This window comes from Sitophilus oryzae, unplaced genomic scaffold (genome assembly GCF_002938485.1).
Source record: "Sitophilus oryzae breed Bouriz unplaced genomic scaffold, Soryzae_2.0 scaffold_1002_pilon_pilon, whole genome shotgun sequence".
NCBI lineage: Eukaryota > Metazoa > Arthropoda > Insecta > Coleoptera > Curculionidae > Sitophilus > Sitophilus oryzae.
Genome location: NW_022145619.1, coordinates 867092 through 884701, shown reverse-complemented (window position 1 = coordinate 884701; position 17610 = coordinate 867092). Strand labels below are relative to the sequence as shown.

At 35.0% G+C, this 17610-nt stretch overlaps 1 protein-coding gene across 1 annotated transcript; it reads right to left on the bottom strand.

Annotated features, from left to right (window-relative positions):
* Nucleotides 1–437: 437 nt before the first annotated feature.
* Nucleotides 438–12037, bottom strand: LOC115887857. The gene is made up of 5 exons (XM_030907402.1): nt 11895–12037; nt 11579–11772; nt 7218–7402; nt 4304–4562; nt 438–584 (listed from the first exon to the last, which is right to left on the bottom strand). Exons 1-5 carry the CDS (start codon nt 11950–11952, stop codon nt 456–458), a joined length of 825 nt encoding a protein of 274 aa, XP_030763262.1. The 5' UTR covers nt 11953–12037; the 3' UTR covers nt 438–455.
* Nucleotides 12038–17610: the final 5573 nt, after the last annotated feature.

The following is a 17610-nucleotide window of genomic DNA, read 5'->3' as shown; positions in this document are numbered from 1 at the left end:
ATAACTCATACAGTCTCGGGGCTTTGACAAAAGCCAGTATCTGACACGGTTTTACAGAGGTTAGTTCTCCATCTCCGATATCAGTCGTACCAAACTCCATGGCACGAATGCTGGTCGTCTCGGCGCACTCCGGCGTACTTGATGGGGTATTCCGGTGTTTCCCCATTTTCCCCACGCAAGGGTAGGCGCCCAGAGTAGGAGGGCTTTTTTCTTTTTCTAATTTGTTCACCTTCTCTAGACATTCTTTGACCAACTTCGAATTGATTGTTACTAAGTTGATCACTTTTAATGCTGCTTGAGTATCGGATAAGATGGCAATTTCTTGTACGCATCTTTCGAGAGCGTAGATTTGTGCCTGAAGGATGCTGGGGTAGATAAAGGTATTTTAAGATAAAAAATAAAACATTTTTTAATATTTACAAAAACTGTATTACCTAATAAATTTCTTTTGTAATTTAACATTTCATATACAAATCTAGATAATTTTCTAAGTAAATTTTCTTCCTAATCGCTTCTGGCGATAAGATAATCTCAGCCGCGTTGGTACCTTCGTGGTTATGCATAAATGCGCAATTTCGAATTTTCTAAAATAGTAGTACTTATTAAAAACGGAGCAATATATTGTTCTTCATTATACCGGGTGCGTCTGAAAAGTGGCTCACCCCTATAACTTTTTAAGTTTATCAGATAAAAAACGAGATTTGGTATGTTAGAATATGACATAAATTAGGATTGATTGACGTATTTAGTTGTTTTCATTTCTGGTGAAACAGGAAGTGACCGAAAAGAATTTTGATTTTTAAATGACACCTTCGGTATTTTTTTACTTTATTCGATAGAAAATGACACTCTGAATAAAATGACGTATCATATGTCAAATTTTGACATTTCCGCATATGGTTTATTTGAAATTGTAACATGCGGTTCATAACGACAATTTGACTCAAGATGCCAAGTGTGTAGCACCAAATTATTCATAAAAAAATGCTTTTTCCTTTTCCAAATATGCTAACGAGCCACCCATGTTCCATTTGAAAAATTGAGGTATTAAAATTACGATTTGGGCATCTTTTAACCGGCCAGGACAAGACCCGAAAAAAACATTAGACAATCCAATCTATTTTTCCAAGGTTCCTTGATTAAAAATTAGTGTTTTTAACACGGCCATGGCATTCTAGATTGAAATTTAAAATACGATTTTTAAGCGAAAATGTCAAAAGTTAACATATGATATGTCATTCTATTCAGAGTGTTATATTTTATTTTCTATCGAATAAAGTAAAAATATACCAAGGGTGCCATTTAAAAATCAAAAGTTGTAGTCTTTTCCCGTGAAAGAGGAAGTGACCAAAAACAATTGAAAACGTCAATCAATCCTGATTGTCATATACTAACATACAAAATCTCGTTTTTTATCTGAAAAAAAAAACAAAAAACTTATAGGAGTGAGCCACCTTTGAGAAGCGCCCGGTATGGGTGTTACAATAATTTTTATCTCACACAGTATATTATTTACATCAAAATCCTCCATAATTAACCTTGGTAAATCAATTTGACGATTTTCTTTGGTCGTAGAGCGCTATATTTTTGCGCCACTTTTGAGACGCACCCGGTATAGGGATATATTCCATTAAATCTAAAGTAATGTACAACGAACTAGTAGACAAAAAATACTTCTAATAAATAACACAACACTGGAAATAGTAGAAGAATGCATATATTTGGGACAATTAAATTAACACACAGCTCGGGATCTCTACTACCAGAAATCAACAGAAGAATTAAGTTAGCATGGAGTACTTATGGAAGAAATTCAATCATATTCAAATCTAGAATGCCACTCTATCTAAAAAAGAAAACATTCGACCAATTATTACCAGTCATGACCTATGCATACGAAACCTGGACACTTAAAACGGACATTATAAAGAAAATGCAAGTTGCACAACGCTCAATGGAAAGAAATATGCGGGGAATAACCAAAAAGACCATAAAAGAAAAAAGAATAGAGTGGATACTACAAAGGACCCAAAAGGTAATAATCTCATTCGCAGAATCAAATCCCCAAAGTGACAATGGGCAGGACACCTGGCAAGAAAAACGGACAACAGATTGACCACAAATGGTACCCACGAGGAAGTAAGAGACCTAGAAGAAGACCACACCTGTGATTGGACAATGGTATTAGGAAATTAACAGGGATAACTTGGGCCCCCATAGCCAACAATAGACAACAACGCAATGGGCCCAAATACAAAGAGAGTATCTAAATATGTGAGGGAGGCTACACCATAATTGAAAATGGTTGAATAAGCTCAAAATAATGATAATGATATTCTATTAAGGTTTTTTACAGATATGTGTTATAAAGAGACATATTAGAGTGTTCAAAAAATACACTATAAACTTGGGAAGATAAGTGATTTTAAGAAACATTATTAGGGAGTTATTGTTTTTAATTAGAGTTAAAATTTAATTAAAAGTATATCAAAATAGATATTTACGATACAAGTGAGTTAACAGCATCATTAAGATACGCGTGTGAAAGTTGTAACCACACAAGTATCTTAATGGAGTTAACTCGCGTGTATTGTACAATATGTTATCTACGTCTAACTATAAAAACACACAATGAATTTTAAAAATTATTGTACTTAACTATATATATATATATATATATATATATATATATATATATATCCTAAAAATTAATTACCTTAATACCTTTGTTCAAATAACACCATGTCAATATGACAGTAAATAATATTGATGTCACTAGTTTAAAAAATGAGCGATTCGGAAAGTATTCCCTGACATTGAAGAAGAGCCATTCAGAGCCATTTCTGGATTGCTTCCAGCAAGATCGAAACAGAAATATCATTAACATTTATAATAAATAAGTTTTCATGTTTTTTATTTGTATTTAGTAGGTATTTAGTGCAAAATAAATGTTTTACAAAATATTTTAAAAGTCATTCCTTGAATGTAATTATATCGAGAAACTATGGTTACGCTCGTTGAATTTGACACTTTATGTCAGTTTAATAATATATTTTTCTCTTTGGTAATCATGTAAACAAGGAGTGCGGTAATGAAAATGCGTGAGTTAAGAAGCTCTTAACTCACTCAAAATGCGTGAGTTAAGAGCTTCTTAACTCACTGACTTAGATAAAATATATTATATTTCATACCAATTAAACTTTTAGTAACGTAAGCGAGGGCGCGACTTTTAAATTCATTGTTGCCAACCATTGACATTTGACATATTCGGCGTCTGACTGACTGGAATTTAAATTTCCCACTGGGGATTCAAAAAAACTAATTTTAAAAAGTTTTAACATCCTGTAACTCTAAAACTCTGCATTTCCATACCCATGTTTATAGGAACTTTTTTTCATATTTTTTTTATGAAAAAGCAATGAGCACTTATTTAAAACTTTTGCAAGTTAATGATATTAATTTTTTTTAAAGGTTGCTATTAAACTTGGATCAAGGCAAATTAATAAAATGGTGTTTATCTCATTAAGGAGGCCGAAATCGACAAAATATTGAGAGACAACTTTTAATCAACATTAAACTGCTTATACTATTTCGCTAACAAGAGAAAAAAAGTCAGTGGCGTTAAAGTTTTTTTAGAAAAATATTCCAGTGATAACCCATATGCACGTCCCTGGTGAATATGTCGACACTTTCTTAGCTTTAAAATATGTCGCATTTATAATAAATTTCATTCGAAACGCGCTAAAAGTACTTGGAAGAAAATATAAATCAAAAAAATATTAAGACTTTAACACCATTCAGGCCGTAGGATTCAGGTGGTAGCTCTGCTATAAAAAATGTCAAGTTGCCGCATTTATTTATTTATTTAATGACATTGTCATTCGTTTTGACACTGGTTTTGTACTACGAGTTTTTGGTTTAAATAAATAGTGTTGTGACACTTTAAGCTTAAAAATGTTTAATAGCAGACCTTGCGAAGAGTCGAACATTGTTCTTTTTAGAACCTCTTTTAGTGCGAAGCGGTACAAGATAGCTTAATAGCCGTAAAAAATTCATCGCAACTTTATTAGAATATTTTGAACGGGAAAGCGGTAGTAATGGCCATTTATGTCCATTAAGTGCTGTTACGAAGGTGAGTTTTGTTGAGGTAAATAATAACTGTTTATATATTTATAATTTATTTTTGTTTCCTAAAACAATTTGATTAAAAGAAAATATATAAAACTGGACAACGCTATGCCGGTCAAACTTAATCACGTGACTAAAAGTTTATTTGATATGAACTATATGTAAAAATTATTACCTTCATTTTTTGAAGATCGTCTTTACTTAATAACTCCTCTAAGTACTTTTCTGCGTTCCAACACGAAGAACAGAGGAACTGCGTATAATTCAGATGCCAATAATCTCCCTGACAAACCGTATTGCATTTCCGGCATTTATCAGTTGGTACCGGTACGCATACCGTTTCCACCGTATACATCAATTTCGGTCTACCAAAATTACTGGAAAATCTGATCCTGCGGCATTTTCGAAGCTTTCTGATGTCATAGGTGGCTGGTCTAATAAACAACAATTTCTTTAATTAATTGTACCGTGCGATTGAAAAAACGGCGTCAAAAGGCGGCTAGGGAATGACAATTGATAATAATTTTAGGAAAAAAATACAGGGTGGTCCGAATTGTATTCCGGAAACTTCGGAAGTATATTCTGCAGATAAAAATAAGTAAAAAAATCGTATAAATGTATGTTCTAAAATGCTTAGTTTCAGTGATACAGGGTGTAGAAGTTTCATTTTTATTTCGATTATTTCCAAATCATTTCTGAAGTAATGTCAATATTTGGATGAAAATTGGTATCTGGGAGTTTTTTGACATGACAAATTTGATTATGATGTTGGGAGGTGGGGCGCCACCTACATGTGTTTTAACTGTTTTGGGGAGTAATAACTTTTCGTCCGTACCTGTATAAACTACTGAGTAAAAAAAAATATACATTTCCGTGACTTTTTACGTAAAACATGTCTCTTGGCAAAAACCGCTACGAGCAACCGTTTCTTAAGCTATTTAAAATGGCAATAGTCAATATACAGGGTGGTCCGAACAGTATTCCGGAAACTTCGGCAGCATATTCTGCAGATAAAAATAAATAAAAAAGTTCATATAAATGTATGTCCTAAAATGCTTAGTTTCAGAGATACAGGGTGTAGAAGTTTCATTTTTATTTCGATTTGTTCCTAATAATTTTTGAAGTAACGTCAATATTTGGGTGAAAATTGGTTTCTGGGAGTTTCTTGGCATGAGAAATTTGATTTTGATGTCAATATGACTCCTACTAAAGGGGCCACCTACATGTTCTTTAACTGGTTTGAAGAGTAACAACTTTTCGTCCGTACCTGTATAAAACTACTGAGTAAAAAAATATACATTTACGATGTTTTTTACGTGAAAAAGGTCTCTTGGTAAAAATCGCTACGAGTAATGGTTTTCGAGATATTTTGAATCGAAATTATCAATACGTGTCATCATTGACATAAATTAAACATGTTGACTAAATAGTTATTAGACTAAAATCATAAATTTAAAATGTTTTTGTGCTAAAAGTTCAACAAAAACTGTCATCATCATTTTTTGCAGAAAAATTTATGATTAATTTAAAGAAATAAAAATTTCCCAAATTTATTATTTCAGTGAAATAACTATCTAGTCAACGTGTTTATTTTTCATCAAAAATGACATGTATTGACTATTTCCATTCTAAATATCTTAAAAACGGTTGCGCATAGCGATTTTTACAAAGAGATATTTTATACGTAAAAAGTCACAGAGATGTATATTTTTTCGCTCGGTAGTTTTATAAAGGTACGGACAAAAAGTTATTATAATACGCTTCAAAATAGTTAAGACACATGTAGGTGGCGTCCTCTACTAGTAGGAGTCATATTGACATCAAAATCAAATATCCCATATCAAGAAACTCTCTGATACCAAATTTCATCCAAATATTGATAATTACTTCTTAAATTATTTGGAAAAGATCAAAATAAAAATGAAACTTCTACACCCTGTATCTCCGAAACTAAGCATTTTAGGACATACACTTATACGAACTTTTTTACTTATTTTTATCTGCAGAATATGCTGCCGACTACCTTTCAGGAATACAGTTCGGACCACCCTGTATAGAGGGTGTTTCAAAAACCATGTGCCATTTCTCGTGTGGAGATTTCTCACGTAAAAATAATATTTATTTTTCATATCAACATAGGCCCGATTCAGTTTTGTTTCGTAGCTACAGGGTTTTAAAGTCTTAATAATCTTTTGATTTATTATAATTTTCTTCCCAATACTTTTAGTGATTTGAATGAAATTTTGTGGATAAAAGTTACTGTAAATGCTACATATTTTAATTCTAAAAAAGTGTCGATAAATTCATCAGGGATATGCATATGGGTTAACACTGGAATATTTTTCAAAAAAAAACATGTGCGCCACTGACTTTTCTTTTAATATCAAAATTGCGTAGGCCGTTTATAGCTAATTAAAAGTTATCTCTTGATATTTTGTCGAATACGGTTTCCTTGATAAGATAAACGCAATTGTATTAATTAATCCACAATTTAATACCATTAAAATAAAATTAATAAATTATATATTTTACCTAATTTATTATAAAATATTATTACTATTACTTATTATTACTATTAGTCTAACATACAGCAATTTCTAATAAAAATATAATCGTATTTAAAAAAACTAATTTTAAAAAGTTTTAACATCCTGTATTATATATTATTATTATATATATAATTAAATATCGAGAGACAACTTTTAATCAGCATTAAACTGCTTACACTATTTCGCTAACAAGAGAAAAACATGCTTGCCACACGAGTGGCGTACATGCTTTTTTTAGAAAAATATTTCAGTGATAACCCATTATCACGTCCCTGGTGAATATGTCGACACTTTTTTAGCTATATTAGCATTTATAGTAACTTTAAAATAATATTAAGACTAAATATTAAGACTTTAACACCCTGTAGCTACGAAACAAAGCAGAATCGGATCCATGTTGATATGAAAAATAAATCTTATTTTTAGGTGAGGAATCTCCCCACGAGAGAAACACCCTGTATAATAAGAAAAAAATAATCGGATATAAATCTATTAAAATAAAATTGTATTGTATAGAAAGCAATACACAAGAAGTCTTACCCTGGAATGTCATTAGTAGAGGTTCGAACTATTTTAGCCTTTATTCCAAAAGGTGCCGCTGAAGGTTTCACTTCTCTTTCTTGGGACAGGTTGTATCTGTTGGGCGACGGGGTTTTTACAACTCTGAAATCTTTAAAGCGTTTGTCGGAACTTCCCAGTGGACCTACACCTTTCTTACTTCTCACCTTAAATGCAAAAACGTTTGAAAGTTTACCATTTATGCTCTTTTATTTTTCTATTTGAATCCGTCACCAAAGTTTAATATATTTTGTTCTAGTGGGCCGAGTTTGATGATTTTTTAAGCAATTTATAGCTAAATTATTTGACTTTTTAGTATCACTTTCTAAATTGAAAAAGAAAGTTCTCATCTGTCAATTATACGAGGGAGAATAAAATGTCGATATTTTGGTGTATGTTTAAAACACACTGTGGATTATGTTAAGACAGCAAGGAATTTTAAAATCATTTTATCGTCTAGGTGCATCTTTTCTCGATAGTTTGTTTTTTGGTTTATCTCAATAGTTTTAATTTTGTTGGAGATATTCGTTTTTGAAGAAGACAACATTTTTTCGTAATTTTTACATTAAAATTATGCCTTTGCTTTTGGTCGTAGTCAACAGACGCAGACGTGTATGTTCTAGTCCCGAAGCAAGCCCTCTTGATATAAGATTTCGTTTAATCTTCTTCTTACAGTCCGTTCACTAACATATGTATGTTCCATAGGCGCAATTAATTATAAATTTGAAAAGCTGACAAACGGCGGTTTCTTAGCAGTAAACTTACAATAAGTTCTCTCGATTCGAAGGTTTCTGGACGTCTAGCATATGAACTTGTCTCGAGGAAGCGACTGCACTGTACTTCGTGCACACCTAAATCTGTTAGCGATATAATTTTCATCTCTGTCATATTCAGTTAAAGCTTTAGCGGATGCAACTTCTGGACTTAAAGCCATCTCTGCTAGAGTAACTGCTCAACAGCCAACAGACAATAATAACATGATTTTTCAATAACAGTGACATTACATAAATCATAGACACTATTTCATATCTGTTGACTGCAACGAAAAGCAAAGGCATTGTTTTAATGTAAAAATTACGAAAAAGTAGTATCGACAACGAAGTGTCTTCTACAAAAGCGAATATCTCCAACAAAAATAAAGCTAAAAGCTATTGAGAAAGTAGTGTCGACAACGAAGTAGTGTCTTCTACAAAAGCGAATATCTCCAACAAAAACCAAACTATCGAGAAAAGATGTGCCTAGGTGATAAAATTATTTCCACATTCCTTGCTTTTTTGACATATTCCACAGGGTGTTCCAAACTTTCAGCAAAATATCAACATTTTCTCCTTCCTTGTATAATTGACAGATGGGAACTTTCATTTATCTATGATGGGAACTTTCATTTTTAATTTAGAAAGAGATACTAAAAAGTCAAATAATCTATCTACAAATTGCTTAAAAAATCCTTAAAATCAGCCCTCTAGAACAAAATATATATTAAACTTTAAATACATGAAAATTCAAAATTCCGGTTTTTCGTGCCGCCGGCGCGGCGCGGCGCGGCGCACAGTGGATCGAGGTATACGGAAATATGGACATTTGCTTTTGTTTTAGATCTATTAGTCTGATTTGAATAATTCTGAAGAGAAATAACCCTAAAGTATTTAATTTTAGTCCAAAATTTGATTTTTCCAAGAACTCAAGATGGCGGCTTATACCGGGTGCGTCTCAAAAGTGGCTCACCCCTATAACTTTTTTATTTTTTCAGATAAAACAGCTAGCTTTGGTATGTTAGTATATGACATAAATTAGGATTGACTGGCATATCCAATTGTTTTCAGTCACTTCCGGTTTCACCGGAAATGACTACACCTTTTGATTTTGAAATGGCACCCTCGGTATTTTTTTACTTTATTCGATAGAAAATGACACTCTCAATAGATTGACATATCATATGTAAACTTTTGACATTTTCGCATATGGTATAACGTGCGGTTCAGAACAACAATTTGACTCGAAATACCAAGAGTGTAGTATCAAATTATTCGTAAAAAAATGCTTTTTCCAAATATGCTAATGAGCCACCCTTGATCCATTTGAAAAAATTGAGATATGATTAAAAATACGATTTGGGCATTTTATAACCGGCCAGGACAAGACACTAAAAATATAAGACGATCAAATCTATTTTTCCAAGGCTCCTTGATTAAAAATTAGTGTTTTTAACACAGCCACTCTAGATTGAAATTTAAAATACAATTTGTATTTGAGCGAATATGTCAAAAGTTGACATATGACATGTCATTCGATTCAGAGTTTCATTTTTTATCGAATAAAGTAAAAAAATACCGAGGGTACCGTTTAAAAATCAAAAGTTATAGTCATTTCCGGTGAAACAGGAAGTGACAGAAAACAATTGAATACGTCAATCAATCCTAATTTATGTCACATAGTGACATACCAAATCTCGTTTAACTTTAATCTCTTTTATCTGAAAAAAATAAAAAAGTTATAGGGGTGAGCCACTTTTGAGACGCACCCGGTATATAATACTAAATACATTATTTCCACAAGTATTTCCTAATTACTATTAACTTTGACCACTAACTAACAATATTTCGTTCGTCATATTTATTTTTTTATAGAAAATTTGCCTGACATCAGCTATCAGTTAAAAATATACAGGGTTGTTCACGCTATTCGACACGAAGTATTGTAGCCAAATGATTAGATTTGCGGTAATTATGAGGATGTGATTGCTGATGGACCACTAAAGCTACTCTTTAAATTTATTTGCAAAACGTACAGAGTGTCCCAAATAAATAAAAAATATCAAAATTGTATTTTTTAAATGGAACACCCTGTATATTATTACATTTTTAGTTTTAACGATTAAAATAAACGTAATTTAATTAAGGTTTACCGCATTTTAATCTTTCCTTTTTGAAATATTTACGATTTTGTGAAAAAGCAATAACAATTTTAATGCTAAATTTCTCTAGGCATATTTATGTTTTTAAAACCAAATATGAAATAGTAAACACCACGAATGTTTGGGAGTGATTCATCGGTCGCTACCATGTGAACCAATCTGTTCAAGGTCACATAAAACTTAATTCCAGTGCCGTGTGGTGTTTCAAGTCATATAATAATCAATATATAGTCTGTTGTAATTTGTTGTTTTAACTGTCAAAGTCTTGTCAAAACATATATTTGCTTATAAATATAAACTGGAATGCCCCATTGGTCGCACTGCAAGCACACCAATGGACTGACGCATAAAAACGAATCAATCAAAGAAACGCGATATAGTATCGTCTTTGTCAATCACGCTAACATTTTAGAATAAGTAGGAAGAGCGCAGGCAGATGATTAGACCGGGCCTTTAAAAACCTACGTCTGCGGTAAAAATTTACGTTTTTAATGTAAAAATGATAGCGCGCGTGTCGATTCTAACTTCATCAAGCGATGAATCACTCCCAAACATTCGTGGCGTTTACTTTACGGAAGTTTTTGTATTTAATAGATATAGTACTGCAATAATAAAAATAATACTACCTCATACAAAGCGTCTATAAATTTATTTTAAATAATTATTGTTAGCTTTAAACGGCAATAACTTGTTTCATTTAAATGGACCTGTATATGCTCTGTATATTTTACGTGAATCAGATTAAGATGCTGTACTATATGCAAAATTTTATGCTATATCCAATTGTGTGCAGAAAATTTGGGGGTGCAATTTAAAAAAACTTAAAGCTTTATCATAACTTTTTGTGGGACACCCTGTATACAACAAAATATTTTTTAGGATATGCACCATTTTAAACCATACAACATCTGTATAGAACTTTTTTCATAACGACGTCAACAACGACGATATTGGACTTTCTCGCACTAATGCGCCACTCTGTAGGTATATTTTCCAAAGGGGCGCCTAGTAAGTGGCATTAAATATTTTTATATTATAAAATAATATGACTGAAAATTATTGTTATTGAATACATGTTGGTATTAAAGAACTGGACAAATCGTAAGGTCATAATTCATATAGAATAAAAATATGATAAAAAGTTCATTAAGTTTTGGGATAAGTATATGAAATTATGCAGTTTAATTTGTAATAGTCGATTTAATACAGAAATTCCAATAAAATATATATTCTGGAAAACACCCCTGCACTATTCAGTAAGTTATCTCTAATACAGTTATGACCATTTTTAACAAATTTGAGGATTTTAGAACACATTTATTCCAAAAAATTACTTAAGTTAGAAATTTTGCATAATAATGGCTGTGAATGTCCAGCAAATTGCATTGGGTTGATCCACTGTGCGGCGAGTGTTTTTAGCTCCGTTTACCTTTTCAAGTATAGGATACAATGACGACGTATAAATTTCCATGCTGTACGAGCCCGGACCTGTTTTGAACATCTCCCGGGTGGTTCTCTTTTGAAACGGGGACAAGTACTTACCAATCGGATCGGTACTTCTCTTTGTGGTCGATCCGAAGCAAATTTTTTCGCTCTGCTTTGATTTTATGATATAATTGAAACCTGAAAATTGTTAATACTGGTAAGTACGCATATAGGTACGACTGGTAAGATTTTTTTCTTGAAATTTGGCCGTGCATCTTGATCATCCTATATAGAATTATTATGTGTAGTAGAGTACTTACTGGAACTGTCAAAATCTACTTCGGATACCCTACAACTGTTTATGGTACCATAAGACATTTTCGTATATAATTCTTAATTCATTAGTACACTAAATATTGTATAAAAATAATATGACGATGCATTTGTTGTGACGGTGCGTCAAACGAACGTCAAATCTTGTTCTCAGAATTATACAGGGAAAATAAATAAGTACATGTGGAAGAATTTATGACTTAGTGATTAAATGGAGACGTGGCAACATTTTAGAAAAACAAAAAAAAATGATCTTAAGGCTCCTACAGTGCTAAAAAACTTGGCACGATGATATGATTAAACGTCGTACGAAAATTTCTGTGTAATATGCTCCAAAGCACAACGTAGGGTCCTAACATTCTGTGGTTCTAATCACTAGATGATCACGGCCAGTGATTCCAGGCAGTTCCTCTAGGAGATGCGAGACCTTGTCATTGGTGGGGAAGTTCCTACTCAGGTGCTAGAGGAATCCCCTCTGGCACTTCGGCTGGATCTAGTGCGTGGCTCCACATGAGGCGTACGACCTAGCGAAGCGAAGAGGACCACGAAGCGTTTGACAAAAAAAAAATTTGACTAGTCGTGAGCAGTGTCGGCCGTGGCCGATAATCTCGGCATTTTTGTGCCGAGAACGAGACCGAGATCTCGGCCTGATTCTTAGCCGAGAATGACTGTAACCGAGACCGAGATCTCAGTCGGACCTTAATTGTAAGCGATAAAATCGTACACATTAATATGTCATTATTGGGTGTAGACGCAACTTTTCTTTGGTTCTCTTCTGATTAAGGTATAGGTAGGAAATAAAAAACAAGTTATATACAGGTAGGTATATTTATTATTCTCACATTTTCGAAACAGGCTTAAGTCCGAGAATATAAAAAACACCTTTCTAAAATCATAGCAGTCGCTTCGGCAAGCAATATCCTACTAACGTTAACTTTGACAATCTCTCCGCTCGAGTTGTGCTCTATGCAATAACACTGATCGTAAAACTCCGTAAAAGTCGTAGCAATTTCGTATACGAATTCGCACAGGTGATGCATGAAAAGGTCTGCTGTTTTGAGCAAAACGTCGAGAAAACAAAAAATAGACAGTTTTTGTTAAATTACTTAAAGTTGGCTTGTCCAAAACTGTTCAAACTTGGCATGTGTACATAGACAACATATGTATTCCGACCTTTAAAAAACGTCTTTATGACTTGGCTGTAAAATCAACAAGGGAACCAATAGTCGAACAGTTCAAAATTTGCATGGGATTTCCAATGTTTCCGACGCCGATGCACCACCCCGGTATAAAAAAAAATATTTCCTCTACCATGTTATATGTTTATTAATTTTGTGCAGTGAAATACCTACGTAATAATGGATTGACAACGTAACCATAACCTAACCGACGATTCCTTTTTGGGATCAGAAAGCCTAACCTATAATAAATTACGCATATCGTTTAAGACGTACCTTAACTGGCTTCTATTTAAACTTGAAACTTAATTTATTCTAAGATGCAATATTGTATATTGTCAAGGTGTATTACTGGTTGCATAACTGCGTACTGCTGAATAGTCGCGGCGTGCATTGAGGAACCTGGCGCATTCGCCAGAAAGTAAAGAAAATTATAGAATTCTTTAGAAAAATCTAGAAACAACCGCCAGGGGGTATATAAGGCCCGCGCTTTGACAGTTGGACAAGTTTAAAGTTTGAAGTCTGAAGATAGTCTAAAGTTTGATAATACCGCGAAATACCGTTAGAGTAATAGTAGTTGCATAAGTTGTGTTGTAAATAGTATAAGTTGTGTGTACAGAGTGAAACAAATAAATTCGTTAAGTATTTTATCGTGAGTTTAAATAGTGGACCCACGGAATCCGTAACAATTGGTGTCGGAAGTGTGATTCAAGAGGATTTTAAGAAGAAATTAAGTGGATTGGAAGATTTTTAGACCGAATCAGAGTATTTTTATGGTTGGTACAAGGGAGCAATCGAAGAAAATGGAAGAAGTAAGCAAATTATTGGGCGATTTTATGGAGAACATGAGAAAAGAGAAAACAGAAGAACAAGAAAGACTCCGTAAAGAACGAGAAGAAGAGCGAACCCGATTAGAAAGAGAAAAGGAAGAGGAAAGACGACGACGTCAACAAGAACAGGACCGGCTTGACAAAATTTTTGAAGATTTGAAAATTCAACGACAACAAGAAAAACAAGAACAAGAAAGACTACGTAAAGATAAGGAAGAGGAAAAATTACAACGACAACAAGAAAAACAAGAAGAACAGGACCGGCTTGAGAAAATTTTAGGCAATTTAGAAATCCGTCAGAAGAATGAATGGAGGGAAATTTTAGAAGATATAGAGACGCACTGCCAGAAAGAAAGACAAGAAGATCAAAACCGTCTTAAGAAGAACTCTGAAGAACTAGAAAGAAGGCAAGAAATCCACCTTCAAGAAGCCGTAGAAGATCTGGAGGAACGCCTTCAGCAGAAAATGGAAAAATTAGAGATGGACCTACACAAGACCAAGGTACAAGTAAGGACACCTGGCGTTCCTGGAACTGCGAACCTTAAGGCCCCGACCTACGATGGACAAACGACCTGGACGATGTACCACCGCCAGTTTGAAGCAGCCGCCGCTGCCAACGGATGGACCGACCAGGAGAAAGCAGCGGCACTTGTCATCGCGCTGCGTGGCCCTGCTCTGGAACTGCTGCAAACTATTCCTGCAGCCCAACAGCAGGAATACCAAACTTTGGTCGCTGCACTGGACAGAAGATATGGCGACCAACATCGACGTCAACTTTACCAGGCCCATATCAAGACACGCATGCAGAGGTCCGGAGAGAGTCTGCAGGAATTTGAAGCAGACTTACGTCGCCTGGTACACCTGGCGTATCCAGAAGCACCGGAAGGATTTAGAGAAGAACTGGCTGCTCAGTGCTTTATCAGCGGACTGAGGGACAACGAATTACACCGGGCGCTGCAAATATCCCGATTTTCTACCAGCAGCGAAGCACTGGTCAGGGCGCTGGAAATCGAAGCTGCTTTTAGCGCCATCCCTAGACCGAAGATAAGATCGGTAACGGTCGAGGAACAGCCCGGAAGTTCTCACATACGTTTGGAGGAGATGTTTAGTAAACTATGTGAGTTACTAGTGAACAAGAGTAGCAACAACACCCAGACAGAGAACCATAGAAGATCACAGGACATAAGGTGCTATAGATGTGGCAGGAATGGCCACATCAAACGGGATTGTCGCATCCAAATGCGATTCCATTCACCATCCAGAGTACATCGGCACATCGGAAGATCCCAGGACATAAGTTGCTATAGATGTGGCAGGAATGGCCACATCAAACGGGATTGCCGCGTCCAAATGCGATTCCGTTTACCATCGAGAGAACATAGGCACCAGGAAATCAACACTAATGAGCGAGTATTGGCTGAAGAAAACAGAGCCCCTAGGATGTTTTCCGTTAGAGTCTAGGAAAAACCGCTGACAGTTTGGTGATCAACGGGAAGGTCAATGGTAGAAGAATTCGAATGACTGTGGACACAGGCGCTATGGTATCGTTGGGTGCGGACTAACTCAGTGCAAGGATTGAAGATGATGCCTCTTAGAAGAAGAGTGTATTTACGTACAGTTACGGGGGAAATGGCCGTTGTACGGGGAGAGGCTTTCATGGAATTGGAGTTAGGGGAATTTGAAGTTTCGGCATAGCGTTTTAGTGGCAGACATTGAAGATGATTTTATCATGGGTATGGATGTGATCAGTCAACATGGTTTTTCGTTTGATCACCATAGAAACATCCTGAAAATCGGAAATGAGGAATTTTCTGTATCTAAAGAGAAGAGACCAGGAAATATGGAAGAAAGATCATCGAAAATTGTGATGATACCTGGTGATGCCAAGAAGACTGTGTTCGGGAAAATAGAGAAAACCTCTGGGTGCCGTGTAGGACGGATACAAATTATCGGCAACGAGCCAGATCGACGACGGGCTAACCTGGACAAGAAAATGCAACATCGCGAAAGCACTATCAGAGTAAAGAATTTTAAACTGAGAACTGACGAACAATGGACGACGATACAATTGAGGAAAGATCAAATGGAAGATCCAGACATTGGAGCAATACTACGGCTCAAGGAAGGTAACGGCGAGAGACCACCGTGGCAGGATATTGCGGATAGAGGGCTCGTTTTTAAAGTTCTCTGGGCTCAGTGGAATTCACTGGTTATTGAGAATGGATTGTTAAAGCGTACGTGGGAAAGTGCGGATGGCAGGACAGTAACAACTCAGTTACTGGTACCAAGGAAGAAAGTTACCCAGGTATTGGAAGAAATTCATGGTGGTAAAACTGGAGCCCATCTTGGGGTAAACAAGACCCTGAGCAAGCTGAGAGACCGTTTTTACTGGGTGGATTATTGCGAAGATGTCAAGAAATGGTGTCAACGTTGTAAGATTTGCGCAGCTAGACAAGGACCAAATACTCGATCTGGGGAAGAAAGGGAACAGGATAGCGTTGGACTGTCGTTCGAAAGAATCGCTAGGAAGGAAAGATTATTGGACATTCATAAGGCCGCTAGAAGTAAGATTGCGCTAGCCAGTGACCGGATGAAAGCTCGTTACGACCTCAGAGCTAATTCTACGGGATTTCAACAGCACGATAGGGTATGGTTGTATAACCCACAGCGCAAGAAAGGAAGGTCCCCAAAGTTAACTCCAGCATGGGAAGGTCCTTATAAGTCATCAAGAGGATAAATGATGTTGTGTACCGGATTCAACGCAGCCCTAGAAGTAAGATGAAAGTAGTTCATCTGGATCGATTGAAGAGATACCAGACAGGAAACCTTGATCGGGACGATCAAATTTGAGAAGGGGGCAATGTCAAGGTGTATTACTGGTTGCATAACTGCGTACTGCTGAATAGTCGCGGCGTGCATTGAGGAACCTGGCGCCATTCGCCAGAAAGTAAAGAAAATTATAGAATTCTTTAGAAAAATCTAGAAACAACCGCCAGGGGTATATAAGGCCCGCGCTTTGACAGTTGGACAAGTTTAAAGTTTGAAGTCTGAAGTTTGATAATACCGCGAAATACCGTTAGAGTAATAGTAGTTGCATAAGTTGTGTTGTAAATAGTATAAGTTGTGTGTACAGAGTGAAACAAATAAATTCGTTAAGTATTTTATCGTGAGTTTAAATAGTGGACCCACGGAATCCGTAACAATATATTTTTGTAATATATAAATTACTTCTGACGTTGTAACATATAAATAACTATACACGTATTTGTAATTTATATTTGTTAATATAAATATAGGTAATAATAATTGTAATATATTTTACTAAATTATTTTGTATTAATTTATAAACAATGGCGTTTTTTTAAATAATATGCACGTTCTATTACCGTATCATCGAGAAAAAAACGGCGTCAGCTATGGCTATGAAATGAAGATCGCTGTCATTTTATATGTTAAATTATAAGGGAATGTCATCGATTCTGTCATTTCCAAGCCAACTGGACGCCGTTCTTTTCGATCATATGATATAACCTGCTCAAAAAATCAAATTTGATCAAAAAAAATTGTATAGCCTGATTTATTTAGTTAATTGTTATTTTTTCACTAATTTAAAAGGAAAGAAATGTGTGTAGATCATATGTCTTCACAGTAGTAGAATGTAGAGTTTATGGGACGGGGGTATCACCGCAACCATA

Excerpts from the sequence above, each read along its gene's own strand:
- LOC115887857 (XM_030907402.1), bottom strand. The coding sequence starts at position 11,952 with ATGTCTTATGGTACCATAAACAGTTGTAGGGTATCCGAAGTAGATTTT. Across the intron at positions 11,773-11,894 it reads AGTAGATTTTGACAGTTCCA|GTTTCAATTATATCATAAAA; the intron begins GTAAGTACTCTA and ends AACAATTTTCAG. Across the intron at positions 4,563-7,217 it reads TCTACTAATGACATTCCAGG|ACCAGCCACCTATGACATCA; the intron begins GTAAGACTTCTT and ends GTTGTTTATTAG.